The sequence below is a fragment of the Panthera onca genome, chromosome A1 (assembly GCF_046562875.1).
Source record: "Panthera onca isolate mPanOnc1 chromosome A1, mPanOnc1 haplotype 2, whole genome shotgun sequence".
Classification (NCBI taxonomy): domain Eukaryota; kingdom Metazoa; phylum Chordata; class Mammalia; order Carnivora; family Felidae; genus Panthera; species Panthera onca.
Window position 1 is genome coordinate 97,891,906 of NC_138339.1, and position 27,195 is coordinate 97,919,100.

At 41.5% G+C, this 27,195-nt stretch overlaps 2 protein-coding genes across 12 annotated transcripts in view; one reads left to right on the top strand and one right to left on the bottom strand.

Moving 5' to 3' along the window:
• WDR41 (WD repeat domain 41) overlaps positions 1-7,679 on the top strand; it is a 196,399-nt gene extending 188,720 nt beyond the window's left edge. For 6 of the 7 annotated variants that reach the window (XM_078448753.2, XM_078448749.2, XM_078448759.2 and 3 more), the window contains 3 exons: positions 1,160-1,248; positions 2,090-2,223; positions 4,517-7,679. In XM_078448753.2, the coding sequence (XP_078304879.1) occupies positions 1,160-1,248; positions 2,090-2,223; positions 4,517-4,669 (376 nt within the window). In that variant the 3' untranslated portion in view covers positions 4,670-7,679. The remainder of the gene's footprint in view (positions 1-1,159; positions 1,249-2,089; positions 2,224-4,516) is intronic. The other variant, XR_013556330.1, reaches the window with a different exon arrangement.
• Positions 6,912-27,195, bottom strand: part of PDE8B (phosphodiesterase 8B) — a 274,382-nt gene continuing 254,098 nt past the window's right edge. For all 5 annotated transcript variants that reach the window (XM_060635503.2, XM_060635504.2, XM_060635501.2 and 2 more), the window contains exons 13-22: positions 26,226-26,302; positions 24,624-24,788; positions 22,526-22,571; positions 21,971-22,106; positions 20,878-21,076; positions 16,285-16,502; positions 14,565-14,685; positions 11,289-11,456; positions 9,106-9,235; positions 6,912-8,537 (exon numbers count right to left, since the gene is read on the bottom strand). In XM_060635503.2, the coding sequence (XP_060491486.1) occupies positions 8,428-8,537; positions 9,106-9,235; positions 11,289-11,456; positions 14,565-14,685; positions 16,285-16,502; positions 20,878-21,076; positions 21,971-22,106; positions 22,526-22,571; positions 24,624-24,788; positions 26,226-26,302 (1,370 nt within the window). In that variant the 3' untranslated portion in view covers positions 6,912-8,427. The remainder of the gene's footprint in view (positions 8,538-9,105; positions 9,236-11,288; positions 11,457-14,564; positions 14,686-16,284; positions 16,503-20,877; positions 21,077-21,970; positions 22,107-22,525; positions 22,572-24,623; positions 24,789-26,225; positions 26,303-27,195) is intronic.

Sequence of the window (27,195 nt, forward strand, 5' to 3'; positions counted from 1 at the left end):
CCTAACTTTGACAAAGATCATGTTAGTATTATTTAAAAAGGTCATTTACAGGGGTGCCTCGGTGGCTCAGTCGGCTGAGCATCTGACTTCAGCTCAGGTCGTGATCTTGCGATTTGTGAATTTGAGCCCGGCGTCGGGCTCTATGCTGACGGCTCGAACCTGCTTGGAAGCCTGGAACCTGCTTCAGATCCTGTGTCTCCTCTTTCTTCCCGTCGTCCCATCTATTCTACAACAAATGAAATAGATTCCCATTTCCCAGTTCCACCATGGTAACTTCTGAAGTGGCAAAGTTATTTGGCTCCATGGTTTGACCTGTTAGATTCTTTTAGAAATGGAGAATACCCATGGCTGTCTCTAACAAAAGAGTTTGTGGTAATGTGTTATAAAATTTACAAGAAGTAGACTTTGGGCACTATTTTTCTTCTTGTATTTTCCATAAACCCACCTTATTGTTGCAGTTGTTGATGGCCAGAAAGAAATGGTCATCTCCTTGTTATGTGGGGCTACTAAGCAAGGGCTTTCCTCTAAGGGTAAATTTGGCTTCTGAGTTTCTAGGGATGAAATTGTAGGAGGGGAATACTATTTTCTCTGCAGGATACTTTTAGAGTGAGAGCCACCCTGAGAAGAGATACAGTGAGAGGAGGGAAGGGGACTGTTCAGGATATTGTGAAAGTGTAATTAATTCATAGTTTTCCTGAATACATTAAAAAAAATTTTTTTTACATTTATTTATTTTTGAGAGACAGAGGCAGAGCACAAGCAGGGGAGGGGCATAGAGAGAGGAGGGGACACAGAATCAGGTTCCAGGCTCTGAACTGTCAGCACAAGGTCTGATGTGGGGCTCGAACTCACAAGCTGTGATAATCATGACCTGAGCTGAAGTCAGACACTCAACCGACTGAGTCACCCAGGTGCCCCACATTTTTAAAAACAGGATGATACATTTATCACATTTAAGCCAGTGGGACAATATAACGTGCCCTTCCTGAGGAGTGCTTTTACTTAGCATTGTAAAGCCATGTTAAATAGTGATTTTTATCAACTCCTGCCAAGAGCTGAAGAGAAGCAGTTGAGGGCGCTGATTTCTTTCACTGCAAATTTAGCATAGGCCCTTGTTGTGCACTTGCTTTTTGTCAGTTATTTATTTTTTTTCTGACAGGCAGTTAATCTCATGCTCGGAAGATGGCAGTGTACGCATTTGGGAGTTAAGAGAAAAACAGCAGCTTGCAGCTGAACCTGTACCAACAGGTGTGTCTTTTCTCCTATGAAAAACAGAAGAAAGGCAGTTAAGTGCAACCACAGGAATAATATACAGTGCTCCAAATAGGCATGTTTACATGAAGCATATGCTAATTGGGATCTCAAATTCACATCTTAATGTTGCTTTAATGTAGAACTGCCTGTTTATTTCAATTCAAGTCAACTAGTATTTTACTGTTTTAAGGGGAAACTCTTACTTTCTGGTAATCTGAACAAATGGCCCATTGAAGTATTCAATCATTTTATATTGTCTATCATAATGCTTGATACACAAATGGGATTTGTACCATCAGTTATCACATTAAAGTGTTCTTTCAGCCTGGAAGCATTAACATCGAATTCAATTTATGGAAAAATACACTTTTGTGTTTATATCATAATCTCCTGAGCTCTTGACCTGCAGGTATTTGGTTTGAAAAACAAAATCCTGGTTCATTAGCATCCTTTGCATAGGAAATCCGATGCTAGTACCTCTGGAGTTTCTTCTGGTCATCTGAAGTCATAGGGTATTGTATTTGGACATATATGTTGCTTTTCATCTACTTTTGTTGATCTGAGTTGTGTGGTTTTTGTTTTTGTTTTTGTTTTTTTTTTTTGACACTGGCATTCAGGCCTTTTGCTGCTCTCTTTTATTCCCAGTGCATTTTGTCATGTGAATACACCTTCACCAGTGGGTGAGGAGGGGCAATAAAAGAGATGAGCAACAAACCTTGTAGTTAAGATGAAAGGAAGTAACATATTTACATTTAAATTTTCTGTTTTTCTGATCCTTTATTCTGAGTAGAGAGCATAGTAATTTTGGGAATGACTGAAATGATTACTTTTCTAGGTTTTTTTAACATGTGGGGATTTGGAAGAGTAAACAAACAAGCCAGCCAACCTGTTAAAAAGCAACAGGAAAATGCCACTCCGTGTTCTTTGGAGCTTATTGGAGATTTGATTGGACACTCCTCATCTGTGGAGGTATTATTTTTAATAGGCATATAAAGGTTTAGGGAATTCCCACTTTTGCATCTCGCTGCTCTTCATTCAGTTGGTATCGTTTTTTTCTGAATCTAAACATGGATAGGTTATAGTACATGCAATTAAGATCTCCCTTTACAGAGATACGATGTGAGTAAGCAAGGAATGTGTTACTTCTAAATATGGGCTTAATCACCATTATTTGTGAGATGGAGACAGCCAACAATGGGACAAGGTGAATAATGTGGAATACATATGTTTAACAGTAGTAGAGGGTGCGTGGACAGTTGGGGTTATATGTTGAGTTAAAGTCTTCCAGAATTGAATTCAGGGGGTCTTAATCAAATTCAAGAACAGAGCCCTGTTTTTACCTCCTTTTGAAGGATATATTGTTAGCTTCATAAAACACAGGGCTTGGTTAGCATTGTGCATATATGAAAATATTAGTTGAGAATTATGTATACAGTTCAAACTTGGGGAAATCTAAATACATTAGTATTTTACTATATACACTATTGCCTATAATGAAAGGAATAAGATCAATTGAGATAGATGATTGGAACTGATAACAGTATAAGCAGAGCCTTAAGGATTGAATTTCTTAAATTGTTTTTCCCTGTCTCATTGCCAGGGAGGAAAGAACTACTTTCCATGTGGAAGTGCATTTATGCCTAGCATTCATTTCTTCTATTTTAGGGCAGTGTACTAGACACTGGAGTTTACAAAGAAACCTAAAACATAATCCTTACCCTCGGGACTCATACTTGAGTAGACAGGAAGGCTATAGATCTAGTAAGCTGTTAACCTAAGCTGTTTAGGATAGACCCAGATGATTGTACACAGTGAGTACTCAGGAATTAGGAGAAAATGGTTAGTGGAAGATAGAAAATGGACTTGACCTGTACCTTGAAGGGTAGGGAGGGTTAACATAGATAGCCTTATGACGGTAAGTTTCCCGATGTTGGGTATCCTGTCTTGTTTATCTTTGCTTTCCTCTAACAGGTAGCCCAATTGTTTTCATTTTGTCCTGCTTTTTAACTTTGCTTAGGTGGTTATAGTGTAGTTGGGGAGTAAGGATGTAATGTGGTAGACAGAAGTGCAAAGATAGGATCTCCTTGCTGGCAAAGAGCAGACTGGCTAGGCTGGAGCAGTGGTTTCCCGTGAATAGACGCCAGTAGGAGTTAAGCCTGAGAAAGTAGTTTTGGGTCAGATTATGAATGTCCTTGTATGTAAGGCTCAAGAATTTGGACTTAATTTTTAAAATAGTAGGTACCCATTAAAGGTTTTTAAATGGTGGGGGAAACATTCAAAGTGGCGTATTTGCTGTAAAGTGTTGACCCTGAAGTATTTTTTTTAAGTGTCTCTGAAATTTCCTCTTTTAAGTGTTACCTCCTCAATTTCCTCATTCCTTTTATATTTTTATCTTTACTCTCTAGCCATCTAAATTCTTAATCTTCCATCTCCTGTAGTATTTGCTTCCATAATTGCCCCTCTTATATCCCATCAGCTGAGGCCTTATCGTGCTATCTTCAAAACTGTGTGTTATTTCAGAGAGAACTCTCATCCTCTTGTTCTTTAATGTTGTATTTCTATCCTTTATTTCAGTCTTGCCTTTGAGGAGCTCTGTTCTACATCGGTGTTCATGCTGCCTTCTCACCAACACTCCGTATTTTTTATTCTTAGCTCCCAGCCTTTCACTATGCATGACCTTCCCTTTATTTGGGAAATTTTGTTTTTGAACCGTTGACATTTTCAGTGGTTACTGATCTATGTTCCCTTTTTCTGTGGCAAATCATAGTGTGAACTACATTTTTTAGGACCTGATTATATAGTCTTCGTTTTAACAACTGAACTAGCACCTTTTTCATGGTAGTGCCATCTATTATGCTGGGTTCCCTAAGTAAATGCTTACTGACTGAGTGCTGAAGCCAGTGTTTATCTTAGAGAATTTGGAATTCAGACATTTTACTGGTAGCTGTTAGTGTGTACAATAAATGATGAACCAATTCTGGCAGGACTTCTGATATAAAACCAATACTTGAAGAATTAGATTATGGTAAAATTGAGAAGATTCAATGGGAATTCATGTATTTCACACACAAAAAATAGCTGTTACAGTTCTGATTATTAAAATACAGGATATTAGTCACATAAATAGTAGACCATTAATTTCTCATGAAAAATGATCAAGAAGTCTCCAAGGTACATATTTTACAAGCCATGTTAGTGTATAATTAGCCTTGCCTCTTCTCTTTAAATTTCCTATAATCAGTAGCTTTAAATGTCTTTACAGATGTTTCTGTACTTTGAAGATCATGGACTAGTGACTTGTTCTGCTGATCATCTCATTATTTTGTGGAAAAATGGAGAAAGAGAATCTGGATTGCGCAGTTTAAAATTATTTCAAAAACTGGAGGAGAACGGTGACTTACATCTTGCTGTGTAGTTGAAGGAATTTGGAATACTTGTACATGAACCTTGAACATCAAATATAGGGTAATACTCAAATTTGTATTGTATTATTTATTTTTTAGTAATCTCCACACCCAGTGTGGGGCTTGAACTCAAAACCCTGGGGTCAAGAGTCATATGCTGTAATGACTAAGCCAGCCAAGTGCCCCTTGTAATGTATTACTTTTTCTGGTTACTCCATAAAATTCTGGTTGAATTTTTTTTTTTTTGGTGGGCCTGCAAACCAGCAGCAACTTGCTTCTCAGGTATTTGTTTAACTTAAGAAATGGGTCTAATTTTAGCAGTGAATTTTCAAAAGTACTCAGATCAGAGCACAAATATTGGTTGATACAGAACTAAATTATACATGGCATCTGTATAGAAAATTTTTTAATTAGGCTTAAAGAAAATTCTATACCAGAAATTGTATGAGCTTAACAAAGAAAAGTGCTCGGACCTCTCACTCCCTTTATTTAGCATACTTTTGTTGCCTCTACATTACCACCAAAAATTGTTTTAAAAGGTACATGTACTTTTTTTGTTGGTGGTGCCAAATCAATCATTTTTTGTTTTAGTTTACTACAATTCCTCTAAACTCAGATCAACAGGAATCTTATCAGGGTATATCCCCCCCCCCCCCCACCCAAATAACTGTTAGCTAGATTGGTACTAGACCAGCAACTGCCCCTCATATAGGCCAGGGATGACAGCTAGGTCACTAAAGACTTCTGTCGCAGGTCAGAGACCATGAGCCCAGAGTACTTGATTTGTCTTAGCATTGCTTCAGATAGGAAATACTTGGAGTGACCACTCAGATTTAATCATCTTCCTCACCCCAGCAACCTTAAAACAGAATACTTTCCTCCCTTTGGGTACTAAAGAATAAAAATTTAAAAAGAAAAGTGGGTGACCCTTCCCCTTTCTGCTGACTCATGTGTTCATCCCATACAGCCTAAATGGAATCTTTATAAACTGTTGTTTCCCCAACCATCCACAGATGAAAAGACCTAAAGTCATCTGTGCCACACCAGTGCCCTAATATTAGGAATGAGTAAAGGCAAGCGATACTATTATTTTTAATTCACAATGAAAATAGCTTTATGGAGAAATGTATTAAAATCTCTCTGCCAGCTTTCTAAGTTTTCATCCTAAAATTAGAGCATGAGTAGTTTCCCTAAACCATGCAGACATGCATTCTAGTCTTAGTGCATCATATTGTTTATCACTTTAGTGTCTCCAAGTCATTTTCAGGCTTTTAAATTTTCCTCTATAATTACTAGCTAGCTTTTTCTTTGGAAATTCTACATGAGGTCTTGAGTTGTGTAAGACCTCTTCAATGAATTATACAAGGAATTCATAGATTTGCATTTTCAGGTAGTAATCTATTCCTATGGAGTGATGGAAACCATAGGTGAAAGCTCCAACTCAGAAAGATGGGAGATTTTAGTAACAGCCCAGACTGGACTGCTGCTAAAAAGTTGAACTTGCATTAACTTGCAAGCCCTTATGGCTGCATCCTCTGGCTGTATTCACATAATACAATCAAGAGCTTAGATTTCTGAGGCACTGTATTATTCCTTTCTCAGCTTGAGGCTGGTTCTTTGCCCCCAAGACTAACCAGCCCTGAGTTGCTTAGACAGCAAGCCAATTTTATAAAGTAAAATTGGAAATAAAGAATGACCTTCATGGTACTAAGGGTCTTCTACCTGTATTAGATTAGAATTTTTCTAAATTAATATGGCTCCCCTTAACCCAGAATGTTTTGGTAAACAACTAAGTATAAAGTATACCTTCTGAAAGACTATATTTCTAATAAATTGTATGGAGGAATGCAGTATTTAGTTAGCAATTCAGAAGATTACTCCACAATAGAGGACACTGATAAAGGACATAGCTGTGTTAAAGCTTTAGTACCTGGCAGTCTTCGAGGATTTAACATTTCAGTTCTTATGAAATTAATTTAACATTATAAGGAGTAAGCTGTAACATTCATATAGAACATGTCAGACATCTGATAAATGTTACCAAATGGAAGTGAAAGCAACATGGTGAGGAAAATACTGTCCTTGCCTCAAGCAAGCTTCTGAAACCTCGGCAAATTACAGTGAGATTTTGACATCCTAAACTTAATGTGTCTGAAAATAAAGTTTGTGATTCATGAAATAAAGGACACTAAAGCGAAATTTTGAAATAATGAAAAGTTTAGGCCGAAGAGATGAAATAAAAACAGCTGTTGGGAATGAAAAATGGCTGTAGGAATTTAGTTACAAGTACTTCACAAAAACATTTTCATCACATTTACATAATGCAGCATCACAACACAAAGCAGGCTGCTGTCCTGACCAAGCACATTCGCTTATCATCTAACAAAAATAATTTAGATACATTTCTTTGCATGGAATTATCATATAGGTTTTCATTTTTTTGGTACAAAACATAGAAAAAAACATTGGCACATTATGTAGTGATGTCATTTTTTTTCTTCCCATTTCCTAGTTTCCAGTGTTCTGCATTCCAATTCAGTCTCTGTTTATACCTCTGAAAAATGCAGCATGGAGTACAGAGGATTTGAAAAGAAAATGAAGCTATTTTGTTTACGGAGTTTCTAATATTTACAATACATAGAGAACAGGTGGCCGGTAAAAGAGAAAGGAAAATCTCAAGTCTGACTTGATGGAGATCACAGAAAGTTTTCAAAAGAGCTGTATAAAAATATGCACTTGTGCTTTAGAAGCTTTTAGCATACAATTAATAGCTTAAAATAGTATTTACTGCTTCCCCTTACGTCTGTTTTCTGATATATTTACACACCTTGCAGTCTTTTCTGTTTTACATCATTAAAGCAAAATGGCAAGGTCTCAAATATAGATTAAAAACATCTGAACCCTGAAACTTCCCCATCCCTCCCCAAATACATTATGTATAGATGGTACACTGCATAACATACTCCATGGACTTGTACCCAGGAAATTCAGATTGCTTTAATAAAAATTTTAAACTGTGAATGTATATAAATTTTCTTTTTTAAAAAATCTTATCCAAGGGCATTCAGGTTTAATGGCTTTTATATAATACTCACTATATGGCCTTGTGACTGCCTCTGTAAACCAGAAACAAGGGAAGTGCGTGGATTCCCCCCAAACAAGGTGTCAGTCCCTTCCCTACCGTGAATGGCTCACTGTTAAGGTGAATTGCTTTTATAGGAAAGAAGGCTACACAGGCTGCTGCTACCAGTCTTCAGAAGGCACTCACCAGGCCCAGGCTGCGGTCTACCTTGGGTGTCACCCCCTTGATCAAAAGAACTACTTAGCCACAGAGGCTGTGAAACTAGTTTATCAATAATTTGGTCCTAGTTGTTTTGCTCATTTTATAAATAGTTTTTTTCCTTAGGTGTTTTTATGAATCTTTCAGACTGGTGCTCTTGAGGAAAATAGTCAAGCTAAACAGCGATGTTGACTTTTATGGTAAGAGATGGGCTCACAGGCACCAAGTTTTTGCTGCTTGTATCCTGCTAGAGTAAATGAGCTCCATAGTTTGATGAGGACACTAAGTGTTCAAAAGAAAAAATATTTTTCTTAATGGAACATAACTTTCTAAAAATGCAATTTGGGACTTGAATGACTCAAAGTCAAAAATTAAACACTAACCCCTTAACCTACACCTGTCTTTTCAGTATAAAGGAAAGCCTCTTATTTACACTACTGTGATTCACAGTGCCCGTTGCAGATCAAGAGGTCCCCTTGTCTCTCGGGTTTAGCTGTCAGATGGAAGCCTCAGACTTTTGCACTTTAGGTCATCTAATGTCTTCCAGTGTTTGTAGTTATCAGCCAAATGTTGCATCAGGGCTGGCAGATGGGCAAAGGCTGCAAGGACATCAAAGAATCACAGGTTAGATGCCAGGAACATTTATAAGGCCGGTGCTCTGTGAGACATATGGAGGCTCAATATAGGAAGAGAGGTACCCTAGGTCAGGCCTTATGCTACACGTGAACATACAAGCATGAGAAGGGTAGATCGTTAAACACTAGTTTCTGAAATACAAACAGGTCCTCTTAGTTAAAAGTGGAAGAGCCATTTATCAGCAACATTACAAAATGTATTAAGTCTACTCTGAATCAGATTCTTTGGGTATTCTTTCTAGAGTTTCCTCCAATGATAGGAAAAACTGCTATAAGCTTTGGAACCCTATGCTTTGAAGAAGTGAAGACTTGTAGATCCAGTTATCAAACGTCCATGGAGTCTTCTGTACTCAGAGGTTCTCTGCAAGGTGCTGGCCATGCAGAAAGTGGACATGCACGCCACCATAGCTAACTTAAAAAAACAAAACAACATTTCACATACACCTGTAGGCCCAGCCTATGTCCTTAGGGGTTATCATCATAAAGCAGAACAAGATATTCTGTTGAGGTGACAAAACACCAACTCTCTTACCATCCCAAGCATCAAACATGTCTGTTATGAAGTAGTCAATGAAAGAGATTTGGGATTTGGGGATGCTACATGTATTCCGGTCAAACACTGGCATCACCACAGGGAGCCCCTGTCTCTTCTCTTCATCAGTCTGCAAGACATGAGAACACAGACAGGGCTGAGGCACATGAGGAGCTGTCACGGTAGCATTTAGTTTCTCAGAACAACTCTGGAAAGGGGTCATCATCCAATTGTATCTATGAAGAAGGAGGCTCAGCAAGCTCCTGAGGCCTATAGAAATCAACCACCTGATGAACTGTGGTGACTGAATTCAGGTCTTGTGAGTCCGAAGTCTCATACCATACCACAGCCCCTCCTGAAGCATCAACCTCCAAGTTCTTAACTCCTTTCCTGAGATCGATTTCCAAAGTAGTACCAGTAGTATTAATACTAATAATCCTGACTTTTACAGTGAGGGTGCAGTGGGTAAACCTTCTTGTGCTTTGGCATGAATCGGCAACTGTCACTAAACTGTACCAATAATCATTTTATTATTCACTGCTACATGCCTGAGGTTTAAAACCCCAATTTTACTTAGGAATATCCTCACTGAAGCAGTAAGAATTACTAATCTTATTAAAGTTTAACCTTTGAGTATGTATCCTTTGAAAATTCTATGTTTTGACAAAATGGAAAGTTCACATACAGTCCTTATACTGCATACCAAAGTATAATGGTTGTCTTGAGGAAACGCATTTATTGAGGTGACCTAGCCTTTTTTTTTTTTCTTTCATGGAATACAATTTTCACTTGAAAGGATGACAAACTATGATTGTTCAGATTTGGGTACTGGTCATGCAGCTCTCTCAGGAAGTATGTAAATCTGAATAATTTGCACATTAGAGTGTGTAATGTGTGTGTGTGTGTGAAGGCCATTATGTACTAAGCTGAATATTAACATCCACATTTCCTGATGGTGTGTTGAACCAGAGGCCACATGATCAGAGGCCTCGTTTGTAGCTTCTGATTTTTAGGTCACAATGCTTGTGAACGTCAGTACATTCCTTTTTGGGAAAAGGACCCTTAAACGGGGAGCTTCTATTAAGGAACTTAAAAGTGCTTCTTTCCCATTCCCTAATCACATACTTAGGATAGTATTAGGAGTAGGATTTCAAGTCTTCTCTGGATCCTGGGAAGCCCATTAATGGCCTCCTGCCAGCTTTGGGCTCAGCTTGCTCATTTCAGATGAACTGATGAGGTATCCTTAAAATATGCACTGTTCCTTAAGGAGTAATTTGGGATTTTTAACCCCTTGGTTCTGGCAAGCCGAACTGCCTGTCCTACTTTTCTTCAATTCAGGGCTCTTCCCAGCCATGAAAGCTGCAGTTAACTTACTGGATACTTGGCTAGTCATTCCCTCTGGCAGTCCTTCTAGACATTTTCAGCTATTTTTTATCCTGCCTTAGTGGTAGAGCCTAGCCATATAGGTCCCCCCAAAATACATTACTTGTAGCTGTTTGTTTCTATGACACATACACACCTCAATTCTTAGGGCCTTTTCTCTGGAAGTAGGCTTGTATTTAGAATGGCATCTTGTGGTCTACTAATTTCTCGATTTTTTCCCTTTAACTCCTTTTCACACTGGCTAAGTGAACTACATATTGCTGCTCTTGTTAAATAAAAATTCTATTTTTCTTCATAATTTTGTACATTTTTTCTCTCCCAGAAAGTCCTTTCCTATTTCCATAATTATCTTTCAAAAGAAAAACAAAAACACAACTCTATTACCATTTCCCCAGGGCTTTTTTTTTTAATCTAGGAAACAAGGTTTCTTAACTCTGATAGCCCTTAACATACTTCCTTTTGAGCTATTTCCTTTTTGTAGCAATGTGTGGACCTATCTATGTCTATACAGCTCCCTTACTATATTCTGAGCTGCACCCGTGCAGGAGTGTGTCTTCTTCCTATCTGTGTCCTCACATGCTCCATGGTGAGAATAACCTAGTGAGCGAATGGACGATAGCTCAGATTTGGAGGGAGTTCAGGATCTAACAGTCTGATGATGAAAAGGTACTTCCAAAGGCTCAGTTTACCCTTTTCCCCTAGAGTAACTTTGGTTACTGACCAGCCACATGAATCACTCCTGAGGGAACCAGAAGCCATTTCTAGAAGAGAAGTGGAGCTTCCCTAGAGAGGCAGTATACCTGTGCAAAATACTCCTCAGAGATCCTCCCAGCCCATTCAATGCACAGGTCCAGGGGGCGGCATGGGTTGGCGACATCAGCACACTTGATCATCATCCGCTTGATCAGAATTTGGTTTTCAGGAAAGTTCTTCCCAGTAGGGTTGCATTCACAGTCGCTGCCCTCCATCTGGAGAACAGATGGTCAGATCATGGTTAAAATGATGATGCGATCACAATGACCAGATACTAGAGAGTTATCACCCAGGTACCTTTGGACAGGACTGGGACTCAAATTTTCCCATCCTTAATTCCAATTGTATTAATTCCTTAATTCCATATTCCATACACTGATCTATTCTCATACAAAAATAACCTCAGTCAATACAAAACCAGAGTTTACTATTTTTTTTATGTTTATGAGAGGGAGGGGAGGGGAGAGAAGAGGACCCCCCAAAAACCAGTTTAAAACCTCACAGTCCCTATCACCACTCATCCACTCCCTCGCTTCCATCCTCTTCCCCAAAGGTAACTGCTACAAACAGGGTTTTGTGCCATATTTAGTAGTTTAGTATGTAGTCTTAAAGGTGAGCTTCTCTCCCAATTTTATCAGGACATGTGTAAAAGCAACTTTCAGGTTTAAAAAATATGTTAAAGATGGGAAATAACACATACCTGTGACCCTTCAATCATTTCTTCATTTACTTCTATTTCTTATGCCTGCCAGCTCCTTCTGTCCCACCCCTACCCACTTTGTTTCTTTCTCTTAAGGCATCTGTCCGCTCATGTTTTCCTGGCTGCTATTCTGAGTGGTAGGGAGTCATGAGCCATGTACATTTTGGGGGGTGGGGGTATGAAGAGAAGCAAGTGGATCAGGGCGGGACTCTGTGTGTTCAGTCATGTTTAAGAAGACTGGGCATACATGAAAAGATGCTCCACATCACTCATCATCAGGGAACTGCAAATCAAAACCACAATAAGGTACCACCTCATACCTGTCAGAATGGTTAAAATTAACAATACAAGAAACAAGTGTTGCTAAGATGCAGAGAAAAGGGAACCCTCTTGCACGGTTGGTGGGAATGCAAACTGGTGCAGCCACTCAGGAAAACAGTATGGCAGTTCCTCCCAAATTACAAAATAGAACTACCCTTTGATTCACCAACTGCGCTGTTAGGTATTTCCCACAAGGATACAAAGATACAGATTCGAAGGGGCACATACACCCCGATGTTTACAGCAGTGCTACCAATAGCCAAACTATGGACAGAACTCACGTGTCCACTGACTGATGGATGAAGAACATACACACACACACACACACACACACACACACACACACACACACACACACAATGGAGTATTACTCAGCCATCAAAAAGAATGAAATCTTGCCATTTGCAATGACATGGGTGGAGCTAGAGTATGATGCTAAGCGAAATCAGAAAAAGATAAACACCATTATTTCACTCATGTGGAATTTAGGAAACAAAGCAGATGAACATTAAACAAACTGAGGGTTGATGGAGGGCGGCAGGGTGGGAGATGAGCTAGATGGGTGATGACACCCATCTAGGAGAACACTTGTTATGATGAGCACTGGGTGTTGTATCTAAGTGATGAACCACTGAATTCTACTCCTGAAACCAATATTTCACTCTTCACTAACTAGAATTTAAATAAAAATTTGGAAAAAAAAAAAAAAAAGAAAAGACTGGTTGTATAGTAGTGTGTACTGAGTGATAGATGTCAGGTCAGGGGTCCTGAACCGAGTGGCCAGGTCTAGGAGTAGGTTTACATAAATGCAGTAATAGGCCAATTATACAAAACCTGGAAGATTGCTATTCTCTTCTTTCAAAGACATCATCACATTGTGTGAAAAATTAATTAGATCTGCAGACCTCTGCCAAAGTGAAAGCATAACATTTAAGAGTTTTTTGTTCTGTTTCAAGATCAGACCTATTTATTAAACCATCAATGGGCTTCTGAAGGTAGTTGTTTTGATTACCTATTACTGGGAAGTTACTGCTTACCCTAGGCAATGTGATAAATAATAAACCTCAACACAGAGCTTGGGGCTTATTTGATGGGTGACTTTCCTCAACTCTAAATTCTGTGGTTCTGTATAATTTTTCCCTCCTGAATCCCTAGATCCTTACCCCCATAAGTCCTCTGTGGAAAGAGAAGGCCCTGACATGATGCTGTGGGATCCCTGGAGGATGAAGTAGAACAGATGGGGTGGACACTGTTCGTGCATCTGGCCCGGTCAGGTGATGGGTCCTACACAGAGAGTCTCCATACTGATCATCAGGTTACTTTTAAGACCACCATTCATCACCCATCAACATATGCAACCTCTTCTCAACGGAATGAGCAAAAAGCTTTTCTGACTTTACAGGGCTATGAGCAGCTTCATGGTCTCAGAGGTCAGTTGATTTCATTTTAAACAACTGGGATGTGAACTCTCTGTGTTTCTAAAACTCCAGTTTATAGAGGCCTTAAGGCAGGACTAAGGTACGTCCTTAAATTTTAAAATTTATGTCCGTAAATTTTAAAAAGGAAAAATGACTTATGCTTTTGTTATCAACTAGCACTCACAGTTTGTATATAATCTTTAAGTACTGATGTGGTTTTAATGCAAATCATCAGGAATACAGTTCTTTAAAACATCCGTGTTTTCTTCTAATACTAAATTTCAGCTTCTGTTTTTACTTTTGTTTTTATTAAGTTTTCTAATTCCAGTAGAGCTAACATTCAGTGTTATGTTTAGTTTTAGGTGTACGATGTAGCGATTCAGCAATTGTATACATTGCTCAAGTGCTCATGATGATAAGTGTCCTCTTTTATCCCTATCACCTATTTCACCCACCCCCCTCCCCCCTACCCACCTCCCCTCTGGTCACCACCAGTTTGACCTCTAGAGTTAAAGAGTCTTTTTCTTAGTTTGTCTCTTTTTTAAAACATCCACTTTTGAGGTCTCCAATGTAACAAAATTAGAAAAGGCTTTGGGTGCCCTAAAATACCACCATTTATCCAGGCTCTGCTGTCTGCAGTTCTCATCTATCTCACTCTTGGGCCTATCTCCTCCTCCCGTCACCACTGGGTTTATCTCAGGACCTTTCTTTCTAAGGAAGGCAGAATTACTGTGGACACTATGGCCAGTATTTTCAGCCCGTCTTTACCACCTGCAGGCAAACAACCATCTTGTGTCCAGGATGAAGAGAAAGTACGTTGCGGCCAGCGCCGGCTCTAATGGAAATAATACGCTGATGTATCTCATTATAGGTGAAATGCTTACCTCAGCCGCCAGGGGCTTATTGATGCTGTTCACAAATTTGTTCACATGTTCAAAGTGTTTTGTCATCTCTGTTGCTAAAACCATGTCAATAATAGCCTGGCGTAGTGTTCGATAATGGTTCCTAAAATAACCAGAAGACACAGGGCCTTGTTCATATCACGTCCAGAATTAGAACTGTTCTGCTACCATTTCACCATACTTCCCACACCATATGAGGCAGCTGGGGACACAGAGTTAAGAAATGAGTGCAGATCATAAAAAAGTTTACCTGCCCCTCTTTCCATTATGCCAGGACTTGATGACACCATTCGATTTTCCCCAGTGAAGCTGACTCTTCCTTGTGGGGGGTGTGTGTGTGTGTGTGTGTGTGTGTGTGTGTGTGTGGTAACTGGCACATAGTAGGCACTTATTTTACAAAGTGGTTTCCTTCTACCTTCCCTTGGAAACGTATCAATAGTAAGATAGAAGGAAATGCCAAGTTCCTTCCCTACAAGACTGACACAGCAACCTGATGAGCCGTCCCCGTTATATTCGGCGCAGACACAGTGATTTGAATTACAGAGAACTGTCATTACTTCTTTAGATGATGGTAGGGGAATAATGTTTTCCCACTAATAAGTAACTCTCTAACTCATAAATATGGAGAACAAACAGAGCGTTACTAGAGGAGCTGGGGGGGGGATGGGCTATATGGGTAAGGGGCATTAAGGAATCTATTCCTGAAATCACTGTTTCACTATACGCTAACTAATCTGGAGGTAAATTTTAAAAAATAAAAAAATAAACTTTGAAAAAAAAGTCATTCTCTAAAATAGAAGTGACAACCCATGGGGCAACAAACCTGCCAAAACATTACTCTCCAGTTCCTACCATCTTTTTCTAACTTTCAGGAGCCAGAACGGGGAGCTGAATAAAATTGGCTCTTGGATAAAATTCTTTCAGTTAAAGTTTTAAAAAATAAGCCTTGATCCTGATGAAGTTTAAGTTGAAGGTAGAATATCTGGTCTCCATGTTTTCGCAGATGTCTGGAAATCAAAGTGATAGGTCCATGTTGACAAGTGTTCCCCAAGGCCCAGGTGAGCCCTGTGCTCTGTGTAGTCTGCCCTGCCCCAGAAGTCCGCTCTCCAGCCTGGCTGGTGCCGTGTGGCAAACAGCCATCGTCTGACTGCAGGCCTGTGGCAGCCAAGAGGAAGTGCTCCTCTCGGTTCACAGCTGGCCAACTTTCACCAGACAGGAGTACAACAGCCAGGGGGAAATGCCCAACCCTCTGGGCTCTAACGACTCTGCTGGGACCTGTGGAACAACGCTGTCTCCTCGTGAGTTAGGATTTTAAGTGGCAAAAATTCAACTGGGGAAAGCCAAGGAAAGATGCATTTTCCGGGAGTGACACAAAAGGCAGGATGTCCCCTGGGAGGGTAAAAATATCTGCTGTATTTATTAGTAAGACAACCAGGGTTTTAAGTGTTTTTGCGCAGTGTGTAAAACACGTTTGTGAACTCAATGAAGAGCAAATGAAATTCAGAAAGATGAAAGCAGTCTGGAAAGTATAAGTAAGCTTATAAGGGCAAGGTGATTACTCTACCGTCTGGTACAATGGTCCAACTATTGTTACTTCCCCTTTTCCCTGCCCTAAGAGAAGCTAAATACTTGGAGAAGTTACGTAAGACTGAATGTCCCACTACTGTTTCACAAACCCGAGCAGAGGAGCCCAAGCACAAACCTGTCAATGTTCTTGAAAATGTTGCATTTGCTGTCCTTGACCGTGAGCTGGAAGGCCAGGGCGGTGTGGTGACTCTCCAGGACAGCGGTGTCATTATAGAGCACAGCGAGTTCACTGCCTGCGTTGCACAGGAACGAGTTGGTCCTTCCCGGGTGATCCACATCGTGGACTGTGGCGGCAATCAGCGCTGCCACCTCATCCAGCTGATCGAGGCTTCCCTGGGGTCGCGAGGAGGCAAGGTTGAACGTTATCCACTGAATGTCCAGATCCTACACGTCTCTCAGGGGATGGGCCAAGGGAGTTGGGATTATCAGAATGTTCTCTTAGTCTGATGAGCCTTCTCTGACTTCCTGGAAGTTGAGAGGCTGCCTAGGATATATCACATCGCCTGGTGTTGCTGTGGATTATGTGGAAGGAAACAGAAATCTGAGTTGTCGTATGTGACAGACGTATTATCACGGACACCGAAATTCTTTTCCCAGGATCTGTTCACTCCAAGTCCTTTGCAAGAAGAAGCCAAACAGGACTTTTCAAGTGTTTGCCCTGTGGTATTTATTGCTGACTCTTTTCCACACGTGAAGAGCAGAAAGTGGCCTAAGATCACAAGTATTACTTATTTTCTTTGCTTACTTACGCAGAGATTGAGAGAGTGGCAGTAATGGCACAAAGACAACCAAACTCTTCACACAAAGGTGAAAAGGGGTAAAGCCAAGCAGTAGAAGAGCATCAAGGACAAGAACAAGAATTTTCCCATGAAAACTGAGGCTAAAGGGGCTCTTGCAATTAAGAACAAAATTCAGTTCTAGGTGAGCAGGTGGCAGAGGCACAAAGGGAGACCCTCTTTCTACAGCTCTCGGTATGTAATTTAAGAACACAAACCAGAGCAGAAGGGCACACGGATGTTTTCTCAGATCACAGCCTTAGGAAGAAGTTAGTAAATGGGCTACTATTATAGAAGAGATCCTGTACTTCAGGAATTCATTCAGTAATCATTTATGATACACTTACTGGGTTCCAGCTGTGACTCAGAATGCTGGCACTACAATGATGACCTACACTGGCATGCTCTCTGCACTAATGGAATTGATAATTTCCTGGGGAAGGCACAAATCACACACACACACACACACACACACACACACACACACACACACACACACACACACACAAATACACTTGGTCTTAGCCAAAAGGCCGAGAAGTGATCACACACACACACACACACACACACACACACACGAAACTGACTGTGAAACGTGCTAAGAAGGAAAGTACAGATGCTTTGACAGAGTAACCCCAAGGCCTGATCTGGTTTAGGGCAGGGCTGTTGGTTCAACTCTCTGTGATGATGGCAATGTCTGTGCTGTCCATATATAAACCCTGGTCACACGGAGCTACCAGACACCTGAAACGTGGCCAGTGCAACCAAAAACTGAATTTTTTCATTTTATCAGCATAAAAGCCTGAAGGAGAAGCAGAAATTAGCCGGGCAAAAAATGACAAGAGAGAGAATGCCAGGCAGAAAGCCTACATGGTGTTCCTGAGGTCCAACAAAGAAGTGGTTTATTCAGGCAACTTAAAGAGCATCGCTGTGGCTGAAGGGTAGTGAGTAGGGGAAAAGTGGTACCCGAGAAGAGGCTAGAGGGGCAGCCATAATTTTCTGGCATTACAGAGTTATTCTCCCAGGCTGTGGGAGGTAAAAATGCCAACTGCTTCTCAGACCCTAATGGGTAAGGGAGCAATGAGTCTGAAGCTAGCCCTGAAAGGTTTCTTGAAAGCTGTCCCTACCAGAAGACAGCCATTTCCATTTCCAACCCTGACCACCTGGAGCAGGAGTGGGGGTGGGGTGGGGGGCAATTCCTGGCTTGGCCCCAGTCCACACGTATAGCTTTCCTGACCAGGGACAGCACTCGATGCTGTTCCTTTCAGCTCTTTTCAGACACTGATGATTGTATAATGCCCAGAGCAAGCAGAAAAGCTGGCCCCGTTTTGCTTCTGGTCAGGGAGGTGCAGTCAGGACCCAAAGCTGCCCTGATGGGGCTCTCCTCTGACTCCACCTGTGCAGGGAGGACCCATGGAACCCACACTTTGGGCCTGCAGCTAGCGCTCCTGGAGTATGTTCCACCTTGACTGGAGCCTGGGGCCAAGTTGTTGCAGTAGACACACAAGTGGCATTAGATGAGACATGTCTTTTCTTCCAGCTTACACTGATTTAAACCTGGGGGTGGTTGTGGTGGGAGGCAGGAGAAGAAGGCTGGGCCCACCCCCCCCCCCCCCCAGCAGATGGGAGAAGCAAGCCCTTCCTGTGGGAGGGAGGGACCGTCTGCGGAAGAAAACTTCCTCACCAAACCCACAAGAGGAGAAATTTCAGACCTTTGGAGATGCAGAGAGTTCTGCACTATTTTTGCCTTCTTTAACCAATGGGAGTAGATTTGGATCACCCTGAGGCAAACTGGCCAGACTGGCCCCCATTTTAGATGAGCCTTTCAAACAGTTCCTTCCCTACGACGGTCACCTACACCCAGAGAATAACAACAGGGCGCTGGCTACCCTGAGCACTCTGGTTGCAATGGTTCCTGGGAATCGGGAAGAGTAGGGGGAAGAGTAGGGGGAAGAGAGTATCTGCGACAAATTCAAGGGGAAGGTCAGCTCTGGACATGTTATCCAGCTGGCTGGGGTGGGGATGTGGAGCTATGTCACAGTGATATCAAGATTTTTAGTCTGGGGGCGCCTGGGTGGCTCAGTCGGTTAAGCGTCCGACTTCGGCTCAGGTCACGATCTCACGGTCCGTGAGTTCGAGCCCCGCGTCGGGCTCTGGGCTGACGGCTCAGAGCCTGGAGCCTGTTTCAGATTCTGTGTCTCCCTCTCTCTGACCCTCCCCTGTTCATGCTCTGTCTTTCTCTGTCTCAAAAATAAATAAAACGTTAAAAAAAATTTTTTTTAAATAAATAAACGTTAAAAAAAAAATTTAAAAAAAAAAAAGATTTTTAGTCTGAGCATAAAGAAATGAGGGTGACGGATGGGTATTCGGTAAAAACACATTTTCCTGACTCTCCTCATCAGTGGCAGCAGGTCTGGCACAAGAGTCCCCAGGATTAAACCCTGCTCAGAATGCCTCACGGTGGACGAACCAGTGGTCTGGGGCTGCTGACTCAACCTTGGAGATAAGGAGCCCCCTCCACCTACTTCTCCCAAGGTTCCTGGCAGTTCTAAATTTCCTGATTCTCTGGCAAGACTGTCAGAAAATGTCTTTTGAATTTGAAGTAATTATAGTCTTAGCCTTGTTTCTATTGCTACTTGAGAAATTCAATCAGATTTTGAATACGCTAGAACTCACAATCTAAAGAAAAATTCCTGGGGGAGGGAGAGTATGGGAGGTGATAAAGTGACCAAGAGTTCCCTGATTTATGAAGCATTTAATGTGTATTTTTATACAGTCGTTCTGCCTAAGTGAGGGTCATCTTTACGTCCTGCCCTCAACTTTGCAGTGCACAGCCTCAGCTGTCTAAGGTTTCATGCAGTGTAAAATGGAGGAACATGAGCCTGGAGTAGGAATCTCAAAGTGTCTTAGCTCTTCAAAGGAACGTGCTATCCCAACAAAGCCTGAGGTCACCTTTTTGAAAAGGAGGTGATAAAAGTCTTCAAAAGCATCATTCTTGGACCACATTCTTTACTTCGCTGATGATGAAAGTGAATACCAACATTAGCTTTTGGCAAAATTGAGAAGGAAACCTCCTCTTTCCCCCATTTTGGTCCCATTTCTAGCTCCTGCTACCTGTCCTGCTATCACTCTTCTAAGTAGCCAGGGTCTTAAGACTAAGGAAATGATCTAACGTCAGGCCACTGGAGGTTGATAGGAATTGCAGTGTCTATATAGTACTTCTCGCAGGGGCATCTACATTCTAAGCTTCAGTTTTAACTGTAGCAAAGGAATTACAAGCTTCACTGCAAGTGATGGTAGTTGGGAAGGAGGAGAGATGGAGATCTCTTGCCAGCTGTACATGGGGTGTACGTAGGGCTGTCCTATAAATCAGCACCTATTCATAGCAGTACAGGTGCTTCTAACTAAGATTAAGGGACGTGGACCTCCTTCAGAATGATTATGCAAGTCATTAATGTAGGATATACACATTCACACCTACACAAAACACACACGTATATATGTATGTATATTAGTAGAATGCTGAGTGGCTCCTGTCTGGGTTACCATGCACCAATGGCCAAATTGTGATCCTAAAATGTAACCTCTAGACCTAGTAACCATTTGCTGTAATAACTAAGTCCTGTCCTCTAATTCAGTATCACAACGGGCTCCCAGTGAATACTTGGAGAACAGGTTCATGAATCAGCCAGGCCTGGAAGGGAGTCTACAGTGGCATCAGTTATTATTTTAGGCCTTTGCAAGAGGGGAGAGCTGGAAGCAAAGGCCATGTCTTTACAACACCAACATGACAAGTTAATTTGATAAAGAACTATGAGATTGGTTGCAATTTATATATACATAAATGGTTATTTGCCTTATATGTTTATGAGGATTGAGCTCTTGGACCTCCAATCTAAGCAGGTAACTAGATCATGATACCGAAATTCTACCTTTACTCTTTCCTTTCCGAGGAAGAAGGCAGTGGCGTGCAGGACATCGGCGGCATGGGTGGAGTTATGATAAGCATTGGAAGAGTGGTAGTTGGCCTCAATCACTTGGAGCCAGGCCCGAAGAGTAGTTTCAGAACAGTGTAAAAATTCACAGACTCCAAACCGGGAAAATACCTTTAAGCCCAGGTAAACCAATGGCCTGGAAAACAGGAAAACAGACCCTGATTCATTGTGTTCACTGGTCTAGAAACTGCTTTCTTTGATGACACTGGGGAATAGAGGCATTTTTCTTGTGATGTTTACTCCGCATGAACAAGAGCTTAAAAAACATCCCCTCCCTAAATTAGGAGATAGAGCATCTCCTCATCAGTCACTTCTTTACAACTAGGTGCCTCATGGTGGTCAATCCAAATGATTTCTCGATTATCTTAAACTCAGACAGCCTTCAGTGACTCTAGCAACCAAAAAAGATCCCTGATAGTCCCTCTCCATCTCTACTTCCATATAACCTCTGTATTTCCTCTGTGTCGCCTCACAAAGTTACTGAGCCTAGGGACAGTGGTGTCAGTAGAGTCCTACCATTTAAAATCATATTACTTAGATTTACAGGTGAGAATCATTCACATGCTATAGACCAGCATCCCTGAAAGTAGCTGTCTCCTACTATAGAAGAGGACTTTCTGACTTATTTAATCTTCTCCCTGCCTACAGGATGGAACAAAAGTCAAGTCTGTAGTGCTTTCAAATTTATTTTGTAAGGTCTAGCTTCAACAAGTTTGGGGCCAACAGTGCTTGGAACTCTCGGCTCACTAGCACAAAGGAACGGCCTGGATAAATGTGAAAGGGACACTCAGTATGTCCTCATCCTGGGTCATCACCAGGCTAATCCCACATCTTACCCACTCTGTCTCCATAAAGGAGCTCACTCAGGGGCCACAGTCTCTGCTTGTGCGACATCCCAGCAAGGCATGAAAAGTAGAACCTGTGAGGTTTCTTGTGGCAAGAACTCACGTCTCCCTCAAAGTTTCCAGATGTGAAAGTCTTGAGCGTGGCCATCAATCTTTCCCCACCTGCAGCCAGAGAAGCCACATACCTTTTATGTGTAACAGCTTCCAATTCAAAGATGTTGAATTCCCAACTTTCCTCATTATCAAGTAATTGAGCGATACAAGGGGGGACATCGTTGATGGTTATTGGCATCGCAAGGTGACTGTGACTCTGGTGCACATCTGAGCAAACAGACGGGGTTGAGGAGGCTGGTTAATTGTGGAATCTTAAGTGCCCCCAAACATTTGTTAGCATCTTCATGGTTGCTACTAGAAAGAAGTCTTGAACTTCCAAGGGTTAAGATTTTCACTTTAGGGATCTTCTCTTGAAACTTCCCCCAACAAAAAATAAAAATAAAAAAGTAATTCCATTTAGCTGTCTGTCTGAATGTACACAGAGCTGCAATTCTTATTCTGACAGTGCTCACAGAAGTCATTTTAATTAGGAGACCTGGTTTCAAGTGCAGACTACAGAGATGGTTAACTCCAATGAGACCAACAGCAAGCCACACCAAGGCCCTCCCCAAACAAAAATCACAACACTGGAGAAGGCACAGGCTGGAGACAGGTTATCAGTAACAAGTGGACAGATGACAACTTACTCTTAGTGAACACATACTCGTTTCCTGACAACCTTCTCAAGCCATCCTGGAATAAAGAAAGCTACTATTAGAAGCATACTTTGTACGCGGTTATCATTATTCTCTCATTTCTTCCATTAGCCAAAGATGAGGCTCGAAATGAACAGTATCCAGAAGACAGAGGACACTCCCCCTTCCACAGCTATTAGCCCCAGGAGATGGAGACTTGAGAGTAAAATGGATAGGACTTCATTCAGGTTTCACACCTGACCTCTGAGCTGCCTTCGTTGCCTTTCTCACACCATCCTTGTCTTCTGAATCCTGAAGCCACATTAGTGAACTCACGGAAGGGATCTTGCTTTCGGATGCAGGTTATTTTGAAGAGACCCCACTTACCCTTCTAGGTACTATGTTATTCTTGTGTTCTCAGATTTACATACTGGGGACCCAAAGCCATGGGCCACATTTTGGGGATGATTTAATGTAAAGCTTTAAAAAGGTTGGGCTAATTTTTGATTAGTATCTAAATTTTTTTTCCAACTGTATTTTCTGCTTCGCAACGTGAACACTGCAGTTGGCCTTTAGAAGAAAACTTTCTGGATTTGAGATCTTTGGAAGGGCAACCTAAGGGAGTGGAAAGAGTCCTAACGATCTGCCATTTACTAGGCTGGTGATGTTCTTGCATGTCAGTTCCGCTTCCCTCCACTTTCTACCCTTGAGTGCCTAATTATTTAGATCTTTGCTTAAAAATCATTTATAATTGCTTATTTGTCTCCCTAGAAAGTGTGTGCTAAGGTTTAAAGTATTAATGAAGGGCTCCCCTGAAGTCACACCTTGGGACCTTTAGGCCAAGAGCTGAACTTTTAAAACTCTATAAATAGGTAGGTGACAATGGCTACAACCATCCTGCCTCTAAGGTAGGTATCACAGGGCACTCCCCTGCTTCTTCTTTGCCTTTCTTTTTCCTCTTCTCTAAAACTAAATAAAAGTAAGTGGAATCCTACACTGGTTCCTCACAGCAGGACCCGGAGAGGAACCACAAGATGGTATGGCCACAGGGGGAAGAAGCAGATGACTTGGTTCCAGAAACTGAAATCCTCCTGATGCGGTGCTGTGGCTGCCCTCCTGACTGGCCGTTGCCAGCGTTCTCCAGAGCTGAAGCCTGTGCTGCACTGGGATGGGATGACCAAGGCCAGCCCAGGGAAAGGAAAGGAACAGGAAGTCACTCAAATTACAGGCTCATCGAAGACCTTTTGCAAGAACAGGGAGAATGGACTAGAAAGCCAGTCAACGCTCAGCATTTGGTGACAGGGCTAGACACAAACCTTCAAAGTCAAACTCTCAGATGCTCCTGGAGTCTGTTTCACCCCAAGAATTCTTCGAGCTTCACCCTCTGATAAGAACTACAAATGAGTAATTTGAATCTTCTTCTTTTTCTTCACTTGCTGATAGATGGTGATTACAGCCAAACAGATTACAGCCAAACGCTAGAACACACGAGTCCTTAGAAATCAGCTACTCTTGGTGGTCACAAATAAATGGTGGTGGTATTGGTGTGCTGGGAGGGGGTGCTTCCTTCTCCCTCCCCTATGGAGCCAGAACAGCTCTGCTCTGCTTTTACTGGATTATAAAGGGAACTTCTATATAACTTTTTATTTAAAGAGAAGATTCTAGAGCTGAGATTTTGGGAACTAGTGCTATAATCTAAGTACAAACCCTTTCATTACATAAAAAGCCTGTAGTCCAAGGAAACCTACCCATAACCCTCAATCCAATACTGTACCAGGTCAAGGGAGAGAGGTAAACAAGGGTCCCGTGGTGCATATTTAGCCTTCAATCAACTGCTTCTTTGCTCCTTATTATAATGAGGATTCTGAAGGACTGTCTCCCATCGCTATAATCAGTTAGCTTCATGGAAAGGTAAATTCAAGAAATATTTGAATTATACCACACATATAATCCAGAAATTTTAACACGGATGCTTCTGATTACACTGATGTTAGCCCCCACAGCGGATGTTTCTGCAACTATATGCAAGTTTAAATGTTACATGTTATATGTGCTCTAAAGGGCATTTAATGTTGTCTCCCTGCATTTCCAGTTTTTCCTCATCACTCACGGTCATCAGGCCTCCAACGAGATCACTGGTGTGAGGATCTTCATCTTTGGTACCGAGCTGAGGGGAATACAGTTCCGTGGTCCGTAAAATCTCCAAAACTCTATCCAAGGCTTCTGCTACTGTCACGGGGCTGTTTTCTTGGGCTGCATTGATTATATTTATAACCTAAGGAAATAAAGAGAGAAAGAAGAAATTTGAGAATATAAGAATTCTAATTCCCAAAAGTCAAACACATGCTTGCAACCCAAAAGAAATCAGAGAGTGACACATTTTATTGTTCAAAATGAGCCGGGTTTTCATGGAACCACTCCATTCTTACTGCAACATGCCTTTCCTCCCAACCTCTCCCGGTTGTTCTCCCACCTCAGAGACCACATTTTCTTCAGCTCCTTTGCTGATCCTTCTCTAGCTGTCTCCTGCAGGTTGGAGCTCCTCAGAGATGGGTACGGGGCCTTTCACTCCACAGTGCTTCCAGAACCCAGCTATTCCTATGAGTTTGGACACATAGGACCTACAATGCCAAGGGCTCTCAAATTTATATCCCTGCCGGAACTCATTTTTGACCTTCAAGTTTGTATAATTCAATTACCCATGTGACATATCTATTGGAATATCTTGTTCACATGTCCCAAACTAAATTCATGATATTGCTCCCTTCTCCCCAAAGCAAGGAAAAAAGTGGACCAAAAAAGTGAGACAAGAGCTCCTTCTCTGGTTTTTACACTAGAGGGAAAAACAAACAAACAAAAACCAAACAACAACAAAACAAAACAACTTCTATCCGCCTGTGCTCAAACTCAGAACCTGGGTGGCCCCAGCTGACAAACAGCTTTCTCTATCACCCTGATAATGTTATTCATCGTCCAAATCGATTCTATCCCTGAATATTTCTTGATCTATTCATTTCTAACTCCACTGCTTTGATTGTAATACAGTTACCACCATTTCTTGCCTGGAATTCTGGAAAAGCCCCCTAACTGGCCTCTTCTCTTTCATTCTTGCCATCTCTAGTCCATTCTCTGCATGGCAGCTGGGTGTTCCTTTTAATAAACATACTGGATCATGTCATTCCCCGACTTGAAACTCTTCAGTGGCTTCCACTGCACAGAAACTAAAATACGAACCCCTCCTTACAGCTCCATGTCACCATCTTCTCCCCTCTGCCCTCCAAGCTCTAGCCACCCGAACTTTCTTTCAAGTCTTCAAATACTCCAATCCTCCTTCTCTCACCTCTATGCTTCATCTCTTGTTGTGCCTACTGCCTAGAATTCTCTTCTCCCACCTCGTCTTCTAACAGCCTTGCATGCTTCAGTTCTTACTTCAAGCATCATTTCCTCTAGAGAGAGACTCTGCCTGATCATCTCACCTAAGGTAAATAGAGCCGTAATCTGATTTTCTCTTAGAACACTATTGTTTTCCTTACTAACAGTCAGTGTAATTTAGAACTACAAATTAATTACGTGTTTATTTAATACCTGCTTCCTCTACCAGACTGTAAACTCTGTGTTATCAGTGACAAGTCATTTATCATGTCTGTCTGTAGAAACGAGCCCAGTGCTGGGCAGCCCTGATTGCAGAGTGGAGGCAGCAGCTGTCACTCACCTTTGTGATGGGAGCTTCGATGGTCATGGAATGGATCCTTGCCATGGATGGATAGCGACGATTCTGGAGGCTTGGTGCTGGGGAGAAGTAAATAAAGTTGTATCTGGTTCTGGTGGCTCAGCTTGGCTAAATATAGCAAAGGAGCCCTTCACAGACTGGGGACCTGATTCTCACCGGACTACATCCCCAGGGCTCTCCACAAAGCAAAGGATTCACACATCTCTTAATCCTAAAAGGTTGAGAGGTCAGCCACTACTTGACCAAGTCTAGAAAGTGTGGTTTGGTCTGGAACTATGACGGAAGAAAGGCTTTAGGAGTATTAGTTCCATAAGGGAAATTTCAGAGAAGGTTAATTGGGATCCTGAGGCCCCATCTCAACAGCCTAATATACCCTACTCACTTTACTATAAATCACCAAAGCCCAACTTTGACAGTTCCTAACTTTCAGTTCCCAGCTTCTGGCCATGGGACTGGATAAGGATATATATTTATAGATCACATCTTCTTTATCCATTCATATGTCATAAACACTTGGGCTGCTTCCATAATTTGGCTACTGTAAATAATGCTGCAGTAATCACAGAGGTGCATATATCTTTTCAAATTAGTGGGTTTTTTTCCCCTATGGGTAAATACCCAGTAGTGGAATTACTGGATCTTATGGTAATTCTTTGAGGAACCTCCATACTGTCTTCCACAATGGCTCTATCAATCTGCATTCCCACTGACAGTGCCAAGGCTTCTTTTTTCTCCACGTCCTCACCAACGCTTGTTATTTCTTATATTTTTGATTTTACCCATTCTGACAGGTGGCAAGTGATATCTCATTGTGGTTTTGTTCTGCTTTTCCCTGATGATGAGGACTGTTGAGTATCTTTTGGCCATCTGTATGTGTCCTTTGGAAAAATGTCTTCATGTCTTCTGCCTATTTTCAATCAGATTGTTTTTGTTGTTGAGTTGTGTAAATTCT